Below are 19,286 nucleotides of genomic sequence, written 5' to 3'. Positions count from 1 at the left end.
GTACGTTTTGGTCTAATTGCTATTTCTCACATAGTGATTTATACCGAAAATAATCATTTTTTCTTATTTTTTATCACACCAATCGATTTCCCGCTATTTTTACAATATGATTTCGTGTATAACTCAATTTCGTCAAAAATACCAATAGTACGTTTTGGATTGTCACCCCTCAATTATTAACGTAATACTACTAATACTGTATCCACCGAGACGCGTGTTTATATTATATAAATTAAGTTGGAATTATATTACCCGAGCGAACGTTATTTGATTTCGATCAAACGCCGTAGGTATATGTCACATGTTTACTTTTGATAATCATATAATAATAATAATAATTATTATTATTATTATTTTGTCGTTATAATTTATTATACACAATAAACATTGAATATATTATATTATAAATTTTAATATATTAATAAGTTAATAATAAGTTGTCAAGTTGAATATTACATTTTTTTTTTTTTTTATTCGTCTGGACATTATAAACATTTTTTACTTCGACTACTAAGGCCATTATCATTACACTTGTATATACATTATACATTACATAAAATCTATAAATGAGGATAAAAAATTTGACGAAGTGGCGTCGCTTTTTAATGTTATTTTTTATTATAATATTTGGCTAAACAAAAAGGTAATTTAATTTTAGAAAATCCCCCTCCCCCTTTGGTTGACTTCTGGATCCGCTACTGAGTTGTCGAGTATGTATGAGTGATAGATGGATGTGTTATATTTGAATTCAATAATAAACCATTGCATACAAAAAATGATTCTGAGCGGAGACGTTGTGTCAGCCTAGCAAACTTGTATAAATAATGAAATTTCATAGTTAAAAAAAAATTTAATAAAAACCATGGCTATAAATAGACTTTTCGGTAAACTTTTTTTTTTTTGATAGAGGTAGAAAAACTTATTGGAAATCTTCTATAAAAATTTCATATGTTAGCTATGAAAACTTTTATGAGTTTATAACTGAAAAAGGTGGATAAGTGGATGTCGCTCTGCTGTACAGTAGGTTATAAGTGAGTCACTGTAATGTATGGTGTTAAATTTGAATTCAATGATATAATATCATTGTATAAGAAAAACGATTCTGAGCGAAAACGGTCAGTTAGCCTATGATATTACTAAGAATATTTTATGATATTATTGTGAATAAATTAGTAATTTATATATTTACTTATTTAAGTGGAACCTTGTTTTCAATTTTCAATCCTTGCTATAAAAGTTGAACATTTTATAAATTTTTAACTACAAAATAATTATTAAATTTGAAACTTTATAAATGTTGTCAAAATTTGAATTTTAAATGCTTATAAAAAAATATTGTGCCTATGTATCTTTAATATTTTTGAACTTCTATAAATAAACTTATAAGAAAATTTGCATAACATTTTCAAGTTTTTTATTAAGTAAAAAGGTTTTTTATCAACAATAGAGTTAATACAATTTACAAAATCAAAAAATTTTTCAGAGCTATAATTAGCTAAGAAAGAGTCAAAATATTTCGAAAATGTTATCCTATTATATATGGAAAATGCTATTATAAATATTTGGTGAAGATTTCAAGCGTCTACGGTTATTATTTACACCAACAATTGGTTTTGCGTAAAAATTACCACTTATTTTTGTTTTTCCTGATGCCTTCTAAGATTACTGGAAATATTCTATTTTGACCTATCAAAAGTACTAACTAGATTCACTTTTCTATAAAAAATATACTAATATCAAAAATCTGAAAATTTTTACTACTTCAAATGTTGATGACAATCAGAAAAAAAACACACATCATTGTAAAATCAATTTCGCTCCGCTCAGAATCTAAAATCCGAGCTGTAAAAGATTACCCAACAATTCAAATCCTTGTCATTTTAATTGCATTTTGGTTTTTAACAATCCACGTTACTGATGTTAGTACCATTCATATACATTTCAAGCTATTCCAGGACAAAGATTTGTCGATATAATAAAAAAATGGGTAATTATTATTAGTATATAATTCACTATTCAGTATTTCTTTGAAGTACAATTTAATATTTATTGCTTCTGTTTAAAATCACGCAATATCGTCTATCTATAAGATAAAATTACTATAAACTAGTAATCACTAATGTGATGGATGACCAACCATTTGATTATTATCGCTTTAGCTTATCATAATTATCTGTACAATATACATAATTAAATAAACCATATTAATAAATTCTTAGATTTTTTATGTTTAAATTAATTATATTTAAAAAAAGTTAATTAGTCGTATATCAGGGATATATTATACTATACACGACGTATATTGTTGTATATAGTATTTCAAAATTAAATTTTTTTCGATATTGTAATAAAACAAATTGTAGTATGTTCAGTTGAATTGATAAATTATTTCTAATTAATAATAATTGTTATTCCTTCGGAGAAGTGAACATTTCATTAAAATCACATTGCATATGGGGTATACTATATTGTCGATAAATTGTGTTGACCGAAAACTAATACAATTTAATAGCACTATAAACGAGCTTATATATTGTATAAATATACGGTTGTATGTCTATAAATACACTCGTTACATGTTATAATAACGGAGTAAAATGTAAATTCAATTTATGCCAGTCAAAAAGGGTCAATAAATCCTCCATTTGACTGTTTATAGTCGATAAACGAATTTCTGAAAATTTACCTATATCTATATAAAAAAAAAATGGTCATAACACTATTACAACAATTACCATACACATAATTAATATATACAACAACTGCGGCGACCTACGAACAAAGGCAATTAGACCATACGCAAAATCAAATTAACATGTAACGTTAACGACTAACGATATATAATATTTTATACATATATATGTACCTATTATACCTATATAAAAATGTATATACACGTAAATGTATAGACAGTGGTAGTGCTGTATGGGGAAGTGATGGAGATGATAGGAACGGGATGTAAAAAAAACTACACGAAATTCAGTAGTTACCAGGTATATATAATATTATGATCCAGCGTGTGTGCCTCAAGTCTCAACAAACCGTGGGCAGGGGTGTGTGTCCCGGAAGGGGAGGGTGGACGGACGGGTTTGTGTGTGTTTGAGAGGGGGTAGATCGAACGCGGAAGGGGTGCTGCTCCACAGTTTTCACTCGGGTCCCTGCGGGGCGTCTGTGTGCGCGCCGGAGGTTGTTTTTCCCCCACTGCCGCCCGTTGCCCACAAACGCAAATTGCTTGTTAATCTGCCATTCATGTCCCGGGAAATGCAATTCGGATCCTCCCCCAGGATATATCCATCCCTCATCTCAGTCTCCGAACTCCCTACCCGCTCTAAAACCCCTTACCCCCACCGTCCCTCGACCTGCACCCCGCGTCGTCAACAGCTCTATCGCACGAGTTTAACGTCCGCGTATAACGATTCCCATTCAACGCGCTCGACGACAGTTAAACTACTCACTGCTCACACACATACACACAAATAATATGCTCGTTTATATATTATGGCAGTTGTTGTCGTCGTTGTTATTTTGTGTAAATAAATAATATAATAGATACATACAAGCACTTTTCGGTAATTTTTTTACATCACATTCTACACTCCGTTCGTGTTCCGGTTATGTCGTTACACGTTCCCCCTCTCTGTTTAGGCGTACTAATATATCGTTTTAAAAACGAACGTAATCAAATGGTTGTACAAACTACAAACTATATGGTAGTATATAGGTATATAAGTAATAAGTATATTATGTATTTTCACTGCATGGCTAATTTAAGCTTTAAAGCAGCTCTGACCGTACAATACACCTCGTGAACACAATATGGCACATACACATTTATTTTATACGTTTCTGGCGTAGTTAAAAATCTTCGTATAGTTATATTACACTATATAATATCTATTCAAAATAAATCGCTGCTTATAGATTTGTACATACTATTTTATTTTCAGTTATTTTTATAGTTAAATAAGATAATAATATATATTTCGCACGTATCAAAACAAAGGGGATATACTGATCGATACTATACAGACATAAATGGGTATTAGGGTGGGCATAGGGATATTAAAACCCCAATTATCTATAATTTTTACTTAATCATCATTTATCAGTAAAATGTTAGCTTTGGGTATATTGGTAAAATTGTATAAGACTAATAGATATGAGACTAAAAAAAAAAATCCAAATTTTTAATTAGTAGGTGGGCTGTTCATATATTCAAAAGTTTTAAACGAGACCATAGATGAAAAATCTATAACCACTTATGATTTGGATAATGTGTTATCATTTGGAAAAACTTTGTTTATCTACACAGTAATTTCGATATAAAATCTTAAATATAGTATTTTTTACGTATTGTAGGTAATATATTATTGTACACACCCACTATCTTTTTTTTAAAAAAAAGAAAAACGATATTGCACACACAAAGTTTCCTTTTTTTTTGATTGAGAAAATTTGGTTTCTTTTAACTACAATTTTAGCCTTCTCGGTTTTTCCGATGAAAAATTGATTTTTCATACGGTCTCATTATTATTATGCAACAATGGTACTGACACGGAAACATCACCACTTATAAGTTATTTTTAATTAGTATTTAAATATAATATATTATATTTAGAATTTAAAATGTCATTCAAATTGCCTATATGAAACCCCTTAATAAACGAATTGGATCTATGTTATTTGGTTCATTGCATAAGTATACACCTGATGATACCTATTGCCCGTTTTTTTCATACAGTTTACCAGAACACTGAAAATCGATTTTCTAAGCGAATGGTATATCAAACAAATTTTGAATAAATGCAATCATTTCAAATGTTATTAATCACGTAGTAAATGTTTGCAAAAAGTATTTTATGTTATTATAATATAATATAGGTAATATTTAACATCATTATTATTATTATTCTATGATATTATATAAAACAAATTATATTATATTATGCGTGCACTGTGCACTTTAGTCGAGTGCCACAAATCTACATAATGTGACATGTTTGTCATATACTGTTGCAGATGTAGTGTATTATTATTGGTATGTACGCGCTAAGACAAACTTAATTATCGACCATCGGCCGTTTCAATACCTCCATCCCCTCCACCCTACTAACGGCAATCCGTCGCGTGCAAACCCTTTTCCGTACACCTCCCCACCGTCAAGACCGCCGCTCTTACCTGACCTCTGCCCCAAACTACTCGAACCACCGGCGGTACCGAACGGGATCGAGACTCGGCGGCTGCGAATGTATACGCGTTAGTTCCGCCTACATTATAAACTGAGCTTAATTATGAACCTTGGATTAATGATGGCTAAATCGAGTGTTAAATTCATTAAATTTCGCAAAGTCCACCCGCGGCGTCGGCGAAAATAAGGGTGGCTACGCGTGCGCGTGCGTTTTGTGTGTGTGTACGCGCACTCTCGCAAAGGGGTATAGGCGAGAGGAGAACATCTCCGGTGCGCCCGAAAGAGCAGGACATACACCGCCACCACTCCCGCCGCAGCGAGAAGAGCGGTACACTGCACTGTGCAGGCGCAGGAGCGAATGTAATGGCGGTCGATCGGGGGGGGTGCTTTGAGTCGCCATTTTCAGCATCATCGGCGCCGCCGCTCCGTTTCCGCATCTCTCGGCATTTCGCGCAGTCCATATGAATTTATAGGGTAGGTATATAGGTATAGGAGCGTCCTACCTCGGCGTAAAACGGTCCGGAGTAGACTTCCTGCTGCTGTCCTTTTGTATAACTATATAAAGGTGCATTGCTATTATTATTATAGTCGTCTCGAAATCGGTAAATCGCTTTTCGCGAATAAATAGGATTCCGTTACGTCATCATCAGTGTATATATTATTATATAGGTACAAAGTGCATGGTCGTATGCGGGGTATAATTATTGCATTAAAGACCACTCGCGACTCACAGACTGCACTCATTTGGTCAGATCCGTAATCTATTTAATCGGTTATAACTTGCTATTATAAATATATTATATATTAATCTCGAGTTAGGCTCGGTTTTAAATAATTCTATAATGCGCTTTGGTTGCAGTTGAATTTATAGATGAATACATTATGATAATAGATTTAAACTGCAGACTTCGACTATATTTCCAAAATTACGGAACGAAACGTAATAACAAAATGATTTCATAAATTAAATATGGCTGACAAATTTAAAATAGGTATTACTATAATAGGGATTGAGCGACGGAGCTAACAAACGGCCCACTATCTTTCATAGTTGCAAAATACATTGAAAATAGGTTTAGTTCACATATATAAATAAATATTATATATATACCTAATATTTATTGTCCATAGCTGTTATATGTCCTCCGACTACATTGTTTATTTTCCACAAAATACAATATTTAAAGGTTTAACTATTATGTTAAATTCTAAAAAACTTAGGAACGATTTTAAAATCAGTTTGTTAAAATATTATGCAGCATAATATAGGCAAGTATTCATACAACGAACAAAATTCAAATATGGTTTAATTTTAACAGTTTGTTTATTCAACCTGTTTACTGTTAAGTGTATAAATTTAATGAATACTTATACAGTTTTGTTCTGTGCATAATATCTATTTTATGAAATTCAAATCAATCATGATTCATAATATAATATGAATTGAATCATAACAGTTCTTTTTATATCTATAATATTATATTATATACACTTCTTAAGAATGCCGCACGTGTAGATCTATCTTTAAATATTTTACATTTTTATCGAGTTTATTGCTTTTTATTTAATATACAAAACAAATACCTATTGAGTTTATGACTATAAAATAAGATTATAATTTGGTAAAAAGTTTATTGTGATTTCCTTTTATGAATTATTTAACATCCCTACAATATCTGGTTATAAAATATTCGCCGTTCGACTATAGAGGGCAGTGTTTTAAATTACCCTGCGTTTTATTATACACATATTTATTAAACAATAAACAGACTTTCAAATGCATTTTCATGCTAGCTTTTGACCATTGTTGGCATGGATTTCAATAAATACGTAAATTTACCATAATGATTTAATTCGTGCAATAAGTATATATTATATATAGGTAGGTAGCGATGAAGAATTTAACGGCGGTGAGCTGAAACATTCGAATATTCGATACAGTTTTTACACGTTTCACGTTTAAAGACCTTTCAAAATCACCCTGTGGTGCAGCAGGTCTTAAAGGGGAACTTAATTAACTTATAGTATACGACCGGAGGTGATGAAGTAAGACTATATTAAGGGAGGTTTTAAACGTGCCGCGAGTGAAATGTAAAGAGCTTAAATTTTCATGATAATTATTTCTCTCGCTATATTATGCGTTTATAAACACAATATTGTTTTGGGTTCCACGAAATAATTATTAAAAACATAGAGAAAAGATCCATTTGTACGACGTAACCGTTTGTAATGGTATAATATTATAATAGTTTCAGTGTTAAAAGACAATATATCTTTAATAAAACATAATATATAGGTACCTACCTAATCCAATCATTAACATTTTAATTTGTGTTGAGACTCTATGCATAATTATATATATTATATACAAAAACATAAAAATGTTATCAGACATAATAAACATAATAAATACTTTAATTTAACACCTTGACACCCTGTACCGTTTTTCAAACGTACCTAATATAATTAAAGATTATTGTAAATACATTTCCAAATAGATTTTAGATATTGAGGTTAAATATTATTTAACTATAATACTATATACTTAGGCAAACGAAAAAGTTATATAAAATGTGTATTTTACATTCATATTGTTGTAACTTAATATTTTTGGTAGGTACCATTATTAATTCATGGTTACAGTCTATAAAAAATTATAACTATTAACTATATTAAAGATTTAGATTTTAGAAAAATCTTGCAATATACGAATTGAGCTAATTTTAATTTCATATTTATACACACGTGTATTTACTGATGAGTAATAATCGTGTAAGATTATTGTATAATAATTGTTTATGAATAATGATGAAATATAATGTAAAAACCGGGAAGTCGCCCTGCTGTATTATAATAAGTTTTGAAGCGTGCCAACTACCTACATCGTTATTGAGTAGTAGCTAGTGGTAGTAGTAATAGTAGTAGTTATATTATAATTTTTTATCATAACATTTTACATATTCCGTGACAATTGATATTGATTATATATTTTATATTATATATATACATTTTATTAATCGAGTTTATCAAAAAATTATACAAATAAACCTCCCTCGGTTAATTGTCTATCTAACAGTGTAAACCGCATCGAAATACATTCAGCTATTTCGGAGTTTATCTCGAACAAAAAAAGCAACTTAATTTTATACTATATGTTATGTTATAACAAAATAGCTAAAAATTAGTGAAAAATGGTATTTTGAAAATTCCATTCTGATTAGAAGATAAGAATAAACGTAATGGAATATTTGTTGAACTCCCTACGATTCATATAGAATATAGGTATTTCGTAACAAAATAACAAAACATTGTTGGAGGAAAAATCGCATTTTTCGTTTGAATGTCAAATTTCGTAAAAATATTCTGCTTCGGAATTTGAAATTAGAAATATAAGTATGTTACCATTAGAAAGTAAATAATTTAAAAAATGCTAAAAATATAACTTTTATTTCCAAGTTGTTTATAATTAGTAATTTTATCAATATTTTCAAAATTATAAATTTCCTGAATAATGATTGTTATTTACCACAAATATGACACTTAATTATAATAATATATGTGTGTGTGAATCCCAATGCGAGTGATTATAATATATTATAATATAAAGAGACGTTGTCTGGTTTCTCTTGCCGATCTCTCGACGGCCGCCATATCACGTTTATTACACCAAGAATAACAACAACCGTGGACTTTTAGTATTTTTAACACACACACACTGCCTGCGAATATAATGTTCGTCGTAACAAATAGTAGTGCGGCGGCGGACTGAAAACATTCTTGTGGGAAACGAGTCAAGTGTGCCGGGCAGCAGGATATATAATGGATACATATTATACATACGGTGTGGTAGCGGTGGCGGCGGTGACGGTGCGGCGTACCGGAAAATGCGATTGTTTTTTTTCCTCCGCCCGTCTCGAGCAAACGCGTCGACGCGGCCGAGTAAATATGATACGATTAACGGCAATTTTCCCCACCCCGTCATCATCATCATCATCATCATCACCATAAACCCGCACCCTCTATAACCACCCTTCCACCTCCTCAGAGACAATAACGATACGCGACCTGAAAGATTGCCGTGAAAGAAAAGATCTTTTCAAAAACAATATATATATATAACCTAACCTAACTTACCTACTTTAACCTAACTAACTCACCTAACTTATACCTATAAATATAATATATATATATATAGCCCATGCATCGTAGTCGAAATCCCTTTTACTCGCCCAACCATGGTGCACGTGATATTATACAGTTTTTCAAAACAATTTTCAACCTACACTGCAGATAATATAGTATACCTATATATGATATACCCTAGTTTTTTATGATGAGTGATGACTAACTATAAGCAATTATGGTATTGTAAAGATTGTTTGAGCCATACTTTGGGAATTAACTCGTAGTGTTGTTTAGCGAAATCGAAAATCTATTTTAGTTATTGTCAAATTCAACATATTTTTACGTTCACACGTCGCTCAATCTATCATTTATCGCTAAAACTGATTAAACCACAAGTATTACGAATTTGATATTGTGTGATTACTGACAATTTCAGACGACTATTAGATTAGAACCTATTCATAATGTTTTACAAAAAATACAATCCGGACACCTGTTTAATATTTTTTTGGTGTGGGTCTGTATGTATACCTATACGGCTTTACATCTACACACAGGTTTTGTATGATCTGGATAATGTAGAAACGTAATAAAAAGATTTTTAATCTAAACATTTTTCAAATTATAATTTTGGTTTTTATTAAGTAATAACGGTTGGTACTTGGTAGTGTAATTAAAATTAAACCCTATATTTGCATTCAATTCAAACAGTGATTATTACATTATTCATCTCGATATTATTAATTGAACTTTTCTATAATAATGTCATCATATTTTATTAGAAAATCATAAAATTAATTAGATTGTCTTTGTAGTTTAAAAGTTTTGTTGTTATTCCTTGAGTGAAAACGGAATTAGGTAAAACTGCGTCCTAAAATTAATTTATGTAATTGCAGCCCGCGGTTTTCTCTTTTATATAAAACACTATACACTGTTACACTAACGCCGAGAGGAACGCGTAATAGTGGCTCATATTTTTATTTATTTAATGATTTCTTTCTCACTCATCTACAAGAACATGCATGGTACAGTTTTTTTAATTTATTATTTAATTATATAAATTAGCTAATGCAGATATATGGCGAATAAAAATAAAAATGATATATTTAAGCGTAAAAATATCAGAACGAAATACTTGGTAACGATACTTATTTTGTACGACGGACGTAAATAGAGAGGGTAGGAATATTATTTGTGGATGCATTTAAATGACAAACGTATAGTCACATCCATTATATAATTTAACTAAAGACTCTTGAGGAGGTATCGCCCACACACGCACACGCGCACATATTTGCACATACGCACACACATATAACATATATTATTTGTCTACTCGGTGGAGTTTCTGAATCTACGTTAACTATATTCAACTAATCAAACTATAATTTAATCACAGTGCCAATTAAGCGGAGATAATTAAATAACGAAATTCGATTTTAGATAGCAATCAGAAACATTTTATGGTTCATTCAAATCACAGTTTATAACTTATTATATAGTTATTACGTTATTAATTATATTAATTATAAAACAAAATTGAATAAGTATACACTTGCCCACGCGCTTTCAAACATAAGTTATTATTTGAACGTGACATTTTGATAAAATGTTCGTTTGTTGACTGTAATTTATTAATTATTTTGTCATTCAAAAATTAGTATCAATTGGATACATAATATGTTTTTGTCCAGAATTTACTTTTATGTTTTCGCCCATTATGATAAGAATCTTATAATATACAGGTATTTCCACGTATAAGTTTCTACACTAATTATTGCAAAAAGTTTTCAGTTTTTTGAAAATATTATTTTTGCATCATTTTATGACTTTGCAAGCAACGTTTTTGTAATTTTTTAATTTTTACTTATTTTAATGACAATATTTTTCGGAGTATTTGTTTTTAATACACCAACATTTTTAACGAATAGATAAATAGTAAATACTTATAAGTTATAACTAAATAGTAATTACTTATACTTGGGTAGGTAAACACTTAAATGGATCATCTTGTATAATTCTTTATAATTCATATGATAAGAAAATTATATTTATTGTATTATAGCATGGAGTATACCAATAATTTGTAATTGATTTATAGAAACTCAAAATAAGGCTATATTATAATTTATATAATATCATTGATTTAGCATGGTAATAGGATATTAAAGTAGGTATACCTCTTAATAATAATTTATTGCAAATAAATAATTTTATACCACCAAATATCAATGTACCAACTTGTATTATATTTATTTTTAAATGATGGTACACAATATAACTTGTACTTATATAAATAATACAATAAATGTGTAACTTGATATTTGTTAGGTAGCGTAGTTTGTATTGTGATAGTTATAATAATTTTTACTTTATTTATTACTAATTATTGTAATCTCAATACTTTTGACTCATTTGAAATAATTCAAAAAGCTTAAACAATGTCGGAAAAGTTTTGCTATGGGACTTATTGGAGTATTAAATGTCTTTAATTTATTATTAATTGTATATGACAATCTTATTTTTTGTATTACTTTATTATCATTTGTGTTACAATTTACAAATAAATTGTAATGTTAAATTAATAAAAATATACCCATATTATATTATGAATTATGATTAAAATATAATTTACCAAAGTAAATAATTTATATGGATACAAACGTTTATAGAACAATTTTATAAATACAATTTTTTTTGGGTAAAACTTATCTGATTAATTGTATTAATTGTATTGTATTGTTTGGATGCACACTGCAAACGATATTTTGCTGAAAATATCAAGGTTGATTTTATGATGAAAATTGGATCCCTTGATTCATTAAAATGCACCTAACAATAAATTACTGTATATATATTTTGTATGTAAATTATTAGATATTAATAATATTCTTCTATTATTCATTTGGTTCAAATAATTCATAGAATTCGTTTAATAATTAAAATGTATAACAGTGAAATTCATAGAATTTCGTCCAATCGTACATAATTAATTTAGTTAAACATTGAATGTTACAGGGAATAACGTCAGAAAATTGTACTGCTACATACAGAAATGTAAATAGTTTAATAGTTATCTAACAGTACCATAACAAGACGTATTATAACTATTCAATTAAATGGTATTTAATACTTTTTCGATAACGGAGATAATGATAAAAAACAATGAAATATTGTCAGTAGTAACTACTAACTAGTAACTAGTTAGTTAATATAGAAGTCTATTGTCTATGGTCATATTATATAGTCAATCATATTATTATTGACAATTATGGAATTAAAATAAGAATTTATGAAAAAAAATAAAGGAGAAACACGTAATAATCATAATTGTTTTTTATTAATTACTCGTTAATACGTATACATTGTTTACACAACGTAAAACGAAATGAAACATAAAACGATTAACTGTTATTATTTATGTAATTTATATATGTACCACGTTCACCACGTTCACATTAAAATGTTAAATCAAAATTTACTAATAATAATATGCATTGGTCAAATTAATCGTTTTTCAGTACTTAATTTATCTGTAAATCGTAATGCAAATATGCAATATTGACAATTTTTTCACTGTGAATTCGTTTTTGGGAACTTAACAGTAAACATCATGGTATTTGACATATGTTGTTTTATCAATTATTTCTACGGTTATGCTATGGTGTACTGGTGTAGTGTATATATATACATATTATATATATTAAATACTAATGTATAGTGTAGTACTCACTACTCAGGAATAGTAAAATAATTATAACATAATATTATTATATCGGTATACCAGCTATGTACACTCGTATAAGATGTATACCACGGTGTACAATATTCAAAAATCATAATAATAATAGTGTCATGGTGATACTGGAAATGGTGGATATAATTTTATTTAAACGGAGGTACTCTACCAAGCTGTATTTTTCTATCACACACTCGACAAATAGTTCAAGAAGGTTTCCAACTAGTACTGATGGATTTATGCATCTAACAATGCGATGAGCATTCTGGCAACAGAATGTATTTTCTTATTTTCTTAATGCCAAGGCTACAATTATAGTATAAACTACAAAGACAACGACGACTTTACCACATTTGCAACTTTATCCTTTTAAATGTCCTACCAAAATTAATGAAAAAAATAACACTGTAGATGATATTTACAAATTGCAGTAATTTTTTAACTTTGCGCAACTCAGAAATGCCGATCGAGAGTGTAGGTATAGTATAAATAGTTTTATGATAATAATTTATGATATAATATTATCATACTGCAGAATAGGTTAGGTTAGATATTAGGATCGCGATTCCTTATTGCCACTTAACCTACCTAGGTATAGGAAAATTCCAAACAGGCGCGCCGGGGTCGGGGGCTATACGTATGCGGTAATATTATTATAATAAATTGGCTGCGAATACAATACGGTTGATGTGTGAAGCAAAATCAAAGAAAGACTCACCTGGACCCTGACTTCCGGCAAGTTGACCTTCATGGCCAGCTCTTCGCGGCTGTACACGTCCGGGTAGTGCGACTTCTCGAACGCTCGCTCCAGCTCGTGCAGCTGATAGGTGGTGAACGTGGTGCGGTTCCGACGGTGCTTTTTCTTGTCGGGCGGTGACATGCCACCGGCCGCGGCCGCGGGTGACGCGCTCGCCCGGCCACCGGATAGTTGCTCATCGTCCGGTTCACCGTCGCTGCTGTCGCCACATCCACCGCCGCTCATGTCGTCCATGTCGGCTGACCGACGCTGTTGTGGAGGTCCTCCTCCTCCACCACCACATCCTATTCCTCCTCCTCCTCCTCCTCCTCCACCGCCACCACCGCCACCACCTCCTCCGGAACTTACTCCACCGCCTCCACCAATGCCTCCGCATCCGCCACCGCGCATTACGTTGTGTTGGTCGGACGGCACGGACTGATGACGGTTTTGCTCGGTGTCACTAGAATTGCAGCTATTTTCTCCTAGAAAAAGTGTACGCAAAATGAATTTTATTACTCAGTATAATCAATAATCACGCGAACAAGTCAATATTAATCATACGGATATTATACCACAAGAACCTATTAAACATTATGTATGTTGGTAGGTACCTACGTTTTAACTCGTTAACATTACTAATTAATATCTGTGTATATAGTTATAACTAATAATAATTATACATAAATATAAGTGTTATAATTATTCAATGTTTTTGTTTCGTCATTGAAGAGAACATTTTTTATATTATTCGTTAGATCTCCATTATTATATTATATACTTTAATACTGTCTATAGTATATCTAGGTACTTAATCAGAGCGTGTTCTATTTTTCACAGTAATATAAATTTAAATAAATGTGCATTTTAAATTAAAGAAGTTAATAAATAATCATGAAAATCTAAATATTACTTTATGAATTAAAGTATTATCAATGTTTTTAAAGTGATATTTTGTATGTCATAGTATAATAATTATAACACGCAATAAAAAGAGAATTTAATTAAAAAGTAGAAATTATTACAACTACACTTTGTGTCTGTTATTTCGCTTTTTAAATTGAGGATTTGATGTATTTAGAGAAAATATAATTATGTTTATTTTAAAAGCCATCAAATGACTTTTAATAGTTAATAATAAAAGTATAAAACAACAATAAACAAGATGAGAATTTGTTTATTATACATTATAGGATATGCGCGCATACTAATAAGATAATTATTTATGTATACGATTTGTACATTTAGTCACCTAATTGTTGGGTAATAATTTTTCAACAAATTAACTGTACATTTGTAAGAGGAACCTAAGTCGATTAAGATATGTTTCCTTCAAAAGAAAATATAGTGTGTTTCCTCTTTTGGTTAAAATTGCAAATATAAAAACAAAGTTTTTATATAGGACTTCGATTGCTGTTGTCAACTAAGTGTTTTTTTTTAGTACGACCATATTATTATACAAGTAGTCAAGAACCCTCCGGCAAGTAAACGTTTTCTTGTACAACAGACACATTGACTCAAACTGTTTTTTTTTTTTTATTAGGTATTCTACCATATATTTCCTGTTTAAAAGCATTAAATTAAAAATCAATTAAATGTGAACAGATTAAAATATTAAAATACCTACCTCCGTATAGAACGTGCGTATATTCGAACATATTATGTATCATAAGAATATGACATAATGCAAAGCAATCGAGCTTTTATTGAATTACCTAACACACCCAACAATACAAGTTTTCAACCGCATTTTTTCCCTCTATTTTAATTTAATAAAATCTAACACGGGCGGTCACATGACGTGTATACACAATATAATATTATACTCCTACTGAGAATAAAAAAATAATCGACAGTTTTATTGGATTTAAATAACCACTTAATTTACGCGGACTCCACCCACGAAATAAAAATTCCATCACGCATAAAGTGATTTCATTCAGAAACCTTTTAATTCGGACCGCATCGCATTAACCCGATGTTTATCAGCCACGGTAGGTATAGGCAAATGTTATAATGCTATAATATTATCCCCACACTGACGAACATAAAAAAATTAATATTACCATAATAATCGGCCGTCAAAAAACGCTACCGCCGCCGATCGTATAAATATAATATTATTATGTAGGTGCACTCGAAGATGACGACCGAACGTCACGTCGCAGTCGGCGGTGGCAGTAGCATATAATAATAATAATATCACGATTGAGAAACACACCGCAGTAACTAAAATAATAATAATCTATAATGTATAAATCAAACGGTGGAAAAAAGAAGAAGGATTTTGATCGAAACGTACAAACCGGTGTTAATAATATTATAAAATAACTTTATAATATATATTATGATGTGATGTGTATGCGTGTGTAGAATTATTTGATATTATCGTTGTGTTGTAGTAAAAGTGTTTTGTAAATGGACCAATGACTTTGAATTTTTTTTTTATAAATATATATAATTACTATTCAATGCATACACCATTGTCGTGCGTAGTAATATTTTAGTTTCGTTTTGACGATTTTGACAAGTTAATCGATAGCATAGGCTGGGCGTAAATGTGGAAGCGGCTTCTGACTGTCGCCACTAATCGCACATAACGAGAACTATAGTCGGCCGATTAAATCGAAAACATTATATTTTTATGAACGGACCGGTGTATTTAGAGGACCAGAGTTAACCGCACTTATATGTGTGTATATATTATATACGAGTCAAGACTATATACAACAGCTGGATGGACAAGATCGACAAAGTCTCGCTGTTGTCTGTATATATAATATTATATCGTGCGGCTGTGCAGCGAGGTTTATAAAAACGATATAGCCGTATAGGTGGTAAGTGTATATATTATTATATAGATAATATCTTTAATAATAACATTATAACATAATTTAATACGGCAAAAAATAAATGTTATACAGGCGAAAGGAAAAAAAACCAGTCATGTAAAAAACACAAGATCGAGCGTTCGAAGATAAGTAATTTTATAAGTCAATTGACACCATGCTGTAGCAGGTTAGATGGTAAATAAAAAGAAATTACCTCAGGCCTGACTAGAAAAAATATTATTCATTATTTACTCGAATGAACGAATAATTTGTGGAGATCATCAAATTCTTTAAATCTGGGTAGTTAATCAATACATTGCAGTTAACATTTTTTTTCTTAATAAAACACATTTTTTAATCACTCTTGTTAGTTATACAAAATATTGAAATAATAATTTTTAGGGCCATGACTTAGATGCCGATAACAGTTAAAGTCGCAACAAATAAATCCCAAAAGATAAAAAATTAATTTAAAATCTTAGAAAATGTACGGTTAAAATTCATTAGAATTTATTCCATTACTTTGGTAAAAAATAAAACCAATTACGAACTTATAGTGTTCGAACATTAAAAATTCCAAGCATATATCAAACTGCTAAAAAAATAATTGCAATAATTATTGTTATACTTATACTTGTAGATCTGCTATCAGGATTCAGAATAGAATATAATAGACAGATGTCTCACGTCATGAACTATGATGCTACATTAATGCATGGATGAATTCTATTATTGTATACTCATTTACAGTTTATAAAATTAAAAAATCAATTGTATTACAATAACAACTTTATCTACACTTTGCATGCACTAATCAACACTATCGACAGCTGTATGAAACAATATCACAATTATTTAATTATTCTAGTTTATTAAAATACATGTTAAACAGATGGTATATGTTTTCAATACTGAAACGCATAAACTATTACTGCGTTCCGCGATGATATTTCACTGGCGAATTGGAAGAAAAATCAATCCACTAGTTTTGATAAACGTATACCTACATTCACAATAATATTACCTATTACCTACACCGGAAGACTGCAGTCATTTTTCCAGTTTTCCTTTTAAAATTACGTTAGTAGGTATACTCTAAACAGTTAATATATATATATATTAAATTATTATAACGACCGACGACGGTTCACCACCGTGGTATAATTAAACGTTTCGCCAGTTACCTTTATTGTGCCAGTGGGTAGAAGTATATAATATGATATGTATAGGTTCGCAGTGTATTATACCTATATATTAAGTTTAACTTTAAACGCCCTTAACCAAGCGTATAATGCATAGGTATATAATATATGTACAATGTGTATATATATTTTCCTTTGCGCTCGTGAGAGCGCTTAACGATTCTGAAACGAACATTTTTATTGCCTTGAGCATCGTGTATATGTACTTACACATAATCGTTGTAAAATAAAAAAATACGAAAGTTTTTTAATTTTTTTTTTTAATTCTTTTGCACTAATCAGATTAACGTTCCGGCGGTGCCGCTGCCGCCGCCACCACTACCATCACCACCACCACTACCACCACCACCACCACCACCACCACCACCAACACCACCACCACCAAGCCACTGCCGTCCTGTCTGTTTGTCAAAAAAACAACAATTACCTATTTACCTATATATACCTAGGTATACCTATAAACCCGGCATATATCCGGACAAGGCACGCGATACCCTCGTTAGCGGAATCAGACGCCACCGCCACCACCACTGGTATATTATACCTACCATAATAATAATAACACATATTATACCTGGTATAATATTATATTATATACATATTAAATAAAGTTAATAGCTATTGTATGTATCGGTATACAGGGTGATATTTTTTTACATCATAATAATTATTGATAAATCTGGAATTATTGGTTGCAAACAATTTTAAGCATACTTACAACTTCATAAATAATATATTATATTTGCAAAAATAAAAATATAATCTAGTTTTACTACATTAATTCTTATCGGAATATAATTTTTCAAGTTTTTAAAATAACATGTACCATATTTTAATAAACATCATAATATATATCAGTATATAATATATATCAGTATATCACGATGTACTGATGGTATTGAACTATAGGTAATAATTATTTATTAATTATAACTTTATAAGCATTTTAAGTACAATTTATCATAGTAGTGCACCATAATATTTTGCAGAACTTTTATATCTAGGTATGGTCTATAATATTTCATATGTCTACTTTATATTCTTATAATTATAATAAACATAAGTTTCAAATTAAATATGTAGCTAAACCAATTCAAGAATTTAAAAAAAAAATACTAAAAATTTAAATTTCATAAACAAATCTTTATAAAGCTTAAATACAAATTAAACAGGAAAAAAATAATAGTTATTATTGTCAAAATCACGAAATGCATACAATAGTGTAAAAATAAATCATCCTGTATATACACACACATTATTATAATATTATAATACCTATTACCTATTACGCAGTATACCGCGACTTTTGCCCTATACATGTGTACGGCATCGACTTATAACTGGTACCTACCTATAAATATTATATACATATACCTACTACGTTTTACAACGCTTGCAGCGTGTTGTGCTCAGCACTAGTGCACGAATGTGCTGCGAAGGCTGTGACTATAATATATACGCATGT

General features: G+C 30.2%; 1 protein-coding gene across 1 annotated transcript in view; it reads right to left on the bottom strand.

Moving 5' to 3' along the window:
• The window catches only part of LOC132949348 (retinal homeobox protein Rx1), a 52,411-nt gene that overhangs the window by 16,194 nt on the left and 16,931 nt on the right, over positions 1 to 19,286 (bottom strand). Inside the window, exon 2 of the mRNA XM_061020198.1 lies at positions 13,771 to 14,273. Coding sequence (XP_060876181.1) covers positions 13,771 to 14,273 — 503 coding nt within the window. The remainder of the gene's footprint in view (positions 1 to 13,770; positions 14,274 to 19,286) is intronic.

This window comes from Metopolophium dirhodum, chromosome 7, assembly GCF_019925205.1.
Source record: "Metopolophium dirhodum isolate CAU chromosome 7, ASM1992520v1, whole genome shotgun sequence".
In the NCBI taxonomy this organism is placed as follows: Eukaryota; Metazoa; Arthropoda; class Insecta; order Hemiptera; family Aphididae; genus Metopolophium; species Metopolophium dirhodum.
This window is presented reverse-complemented; position numbering and strand designations above follow the sequence as displayed.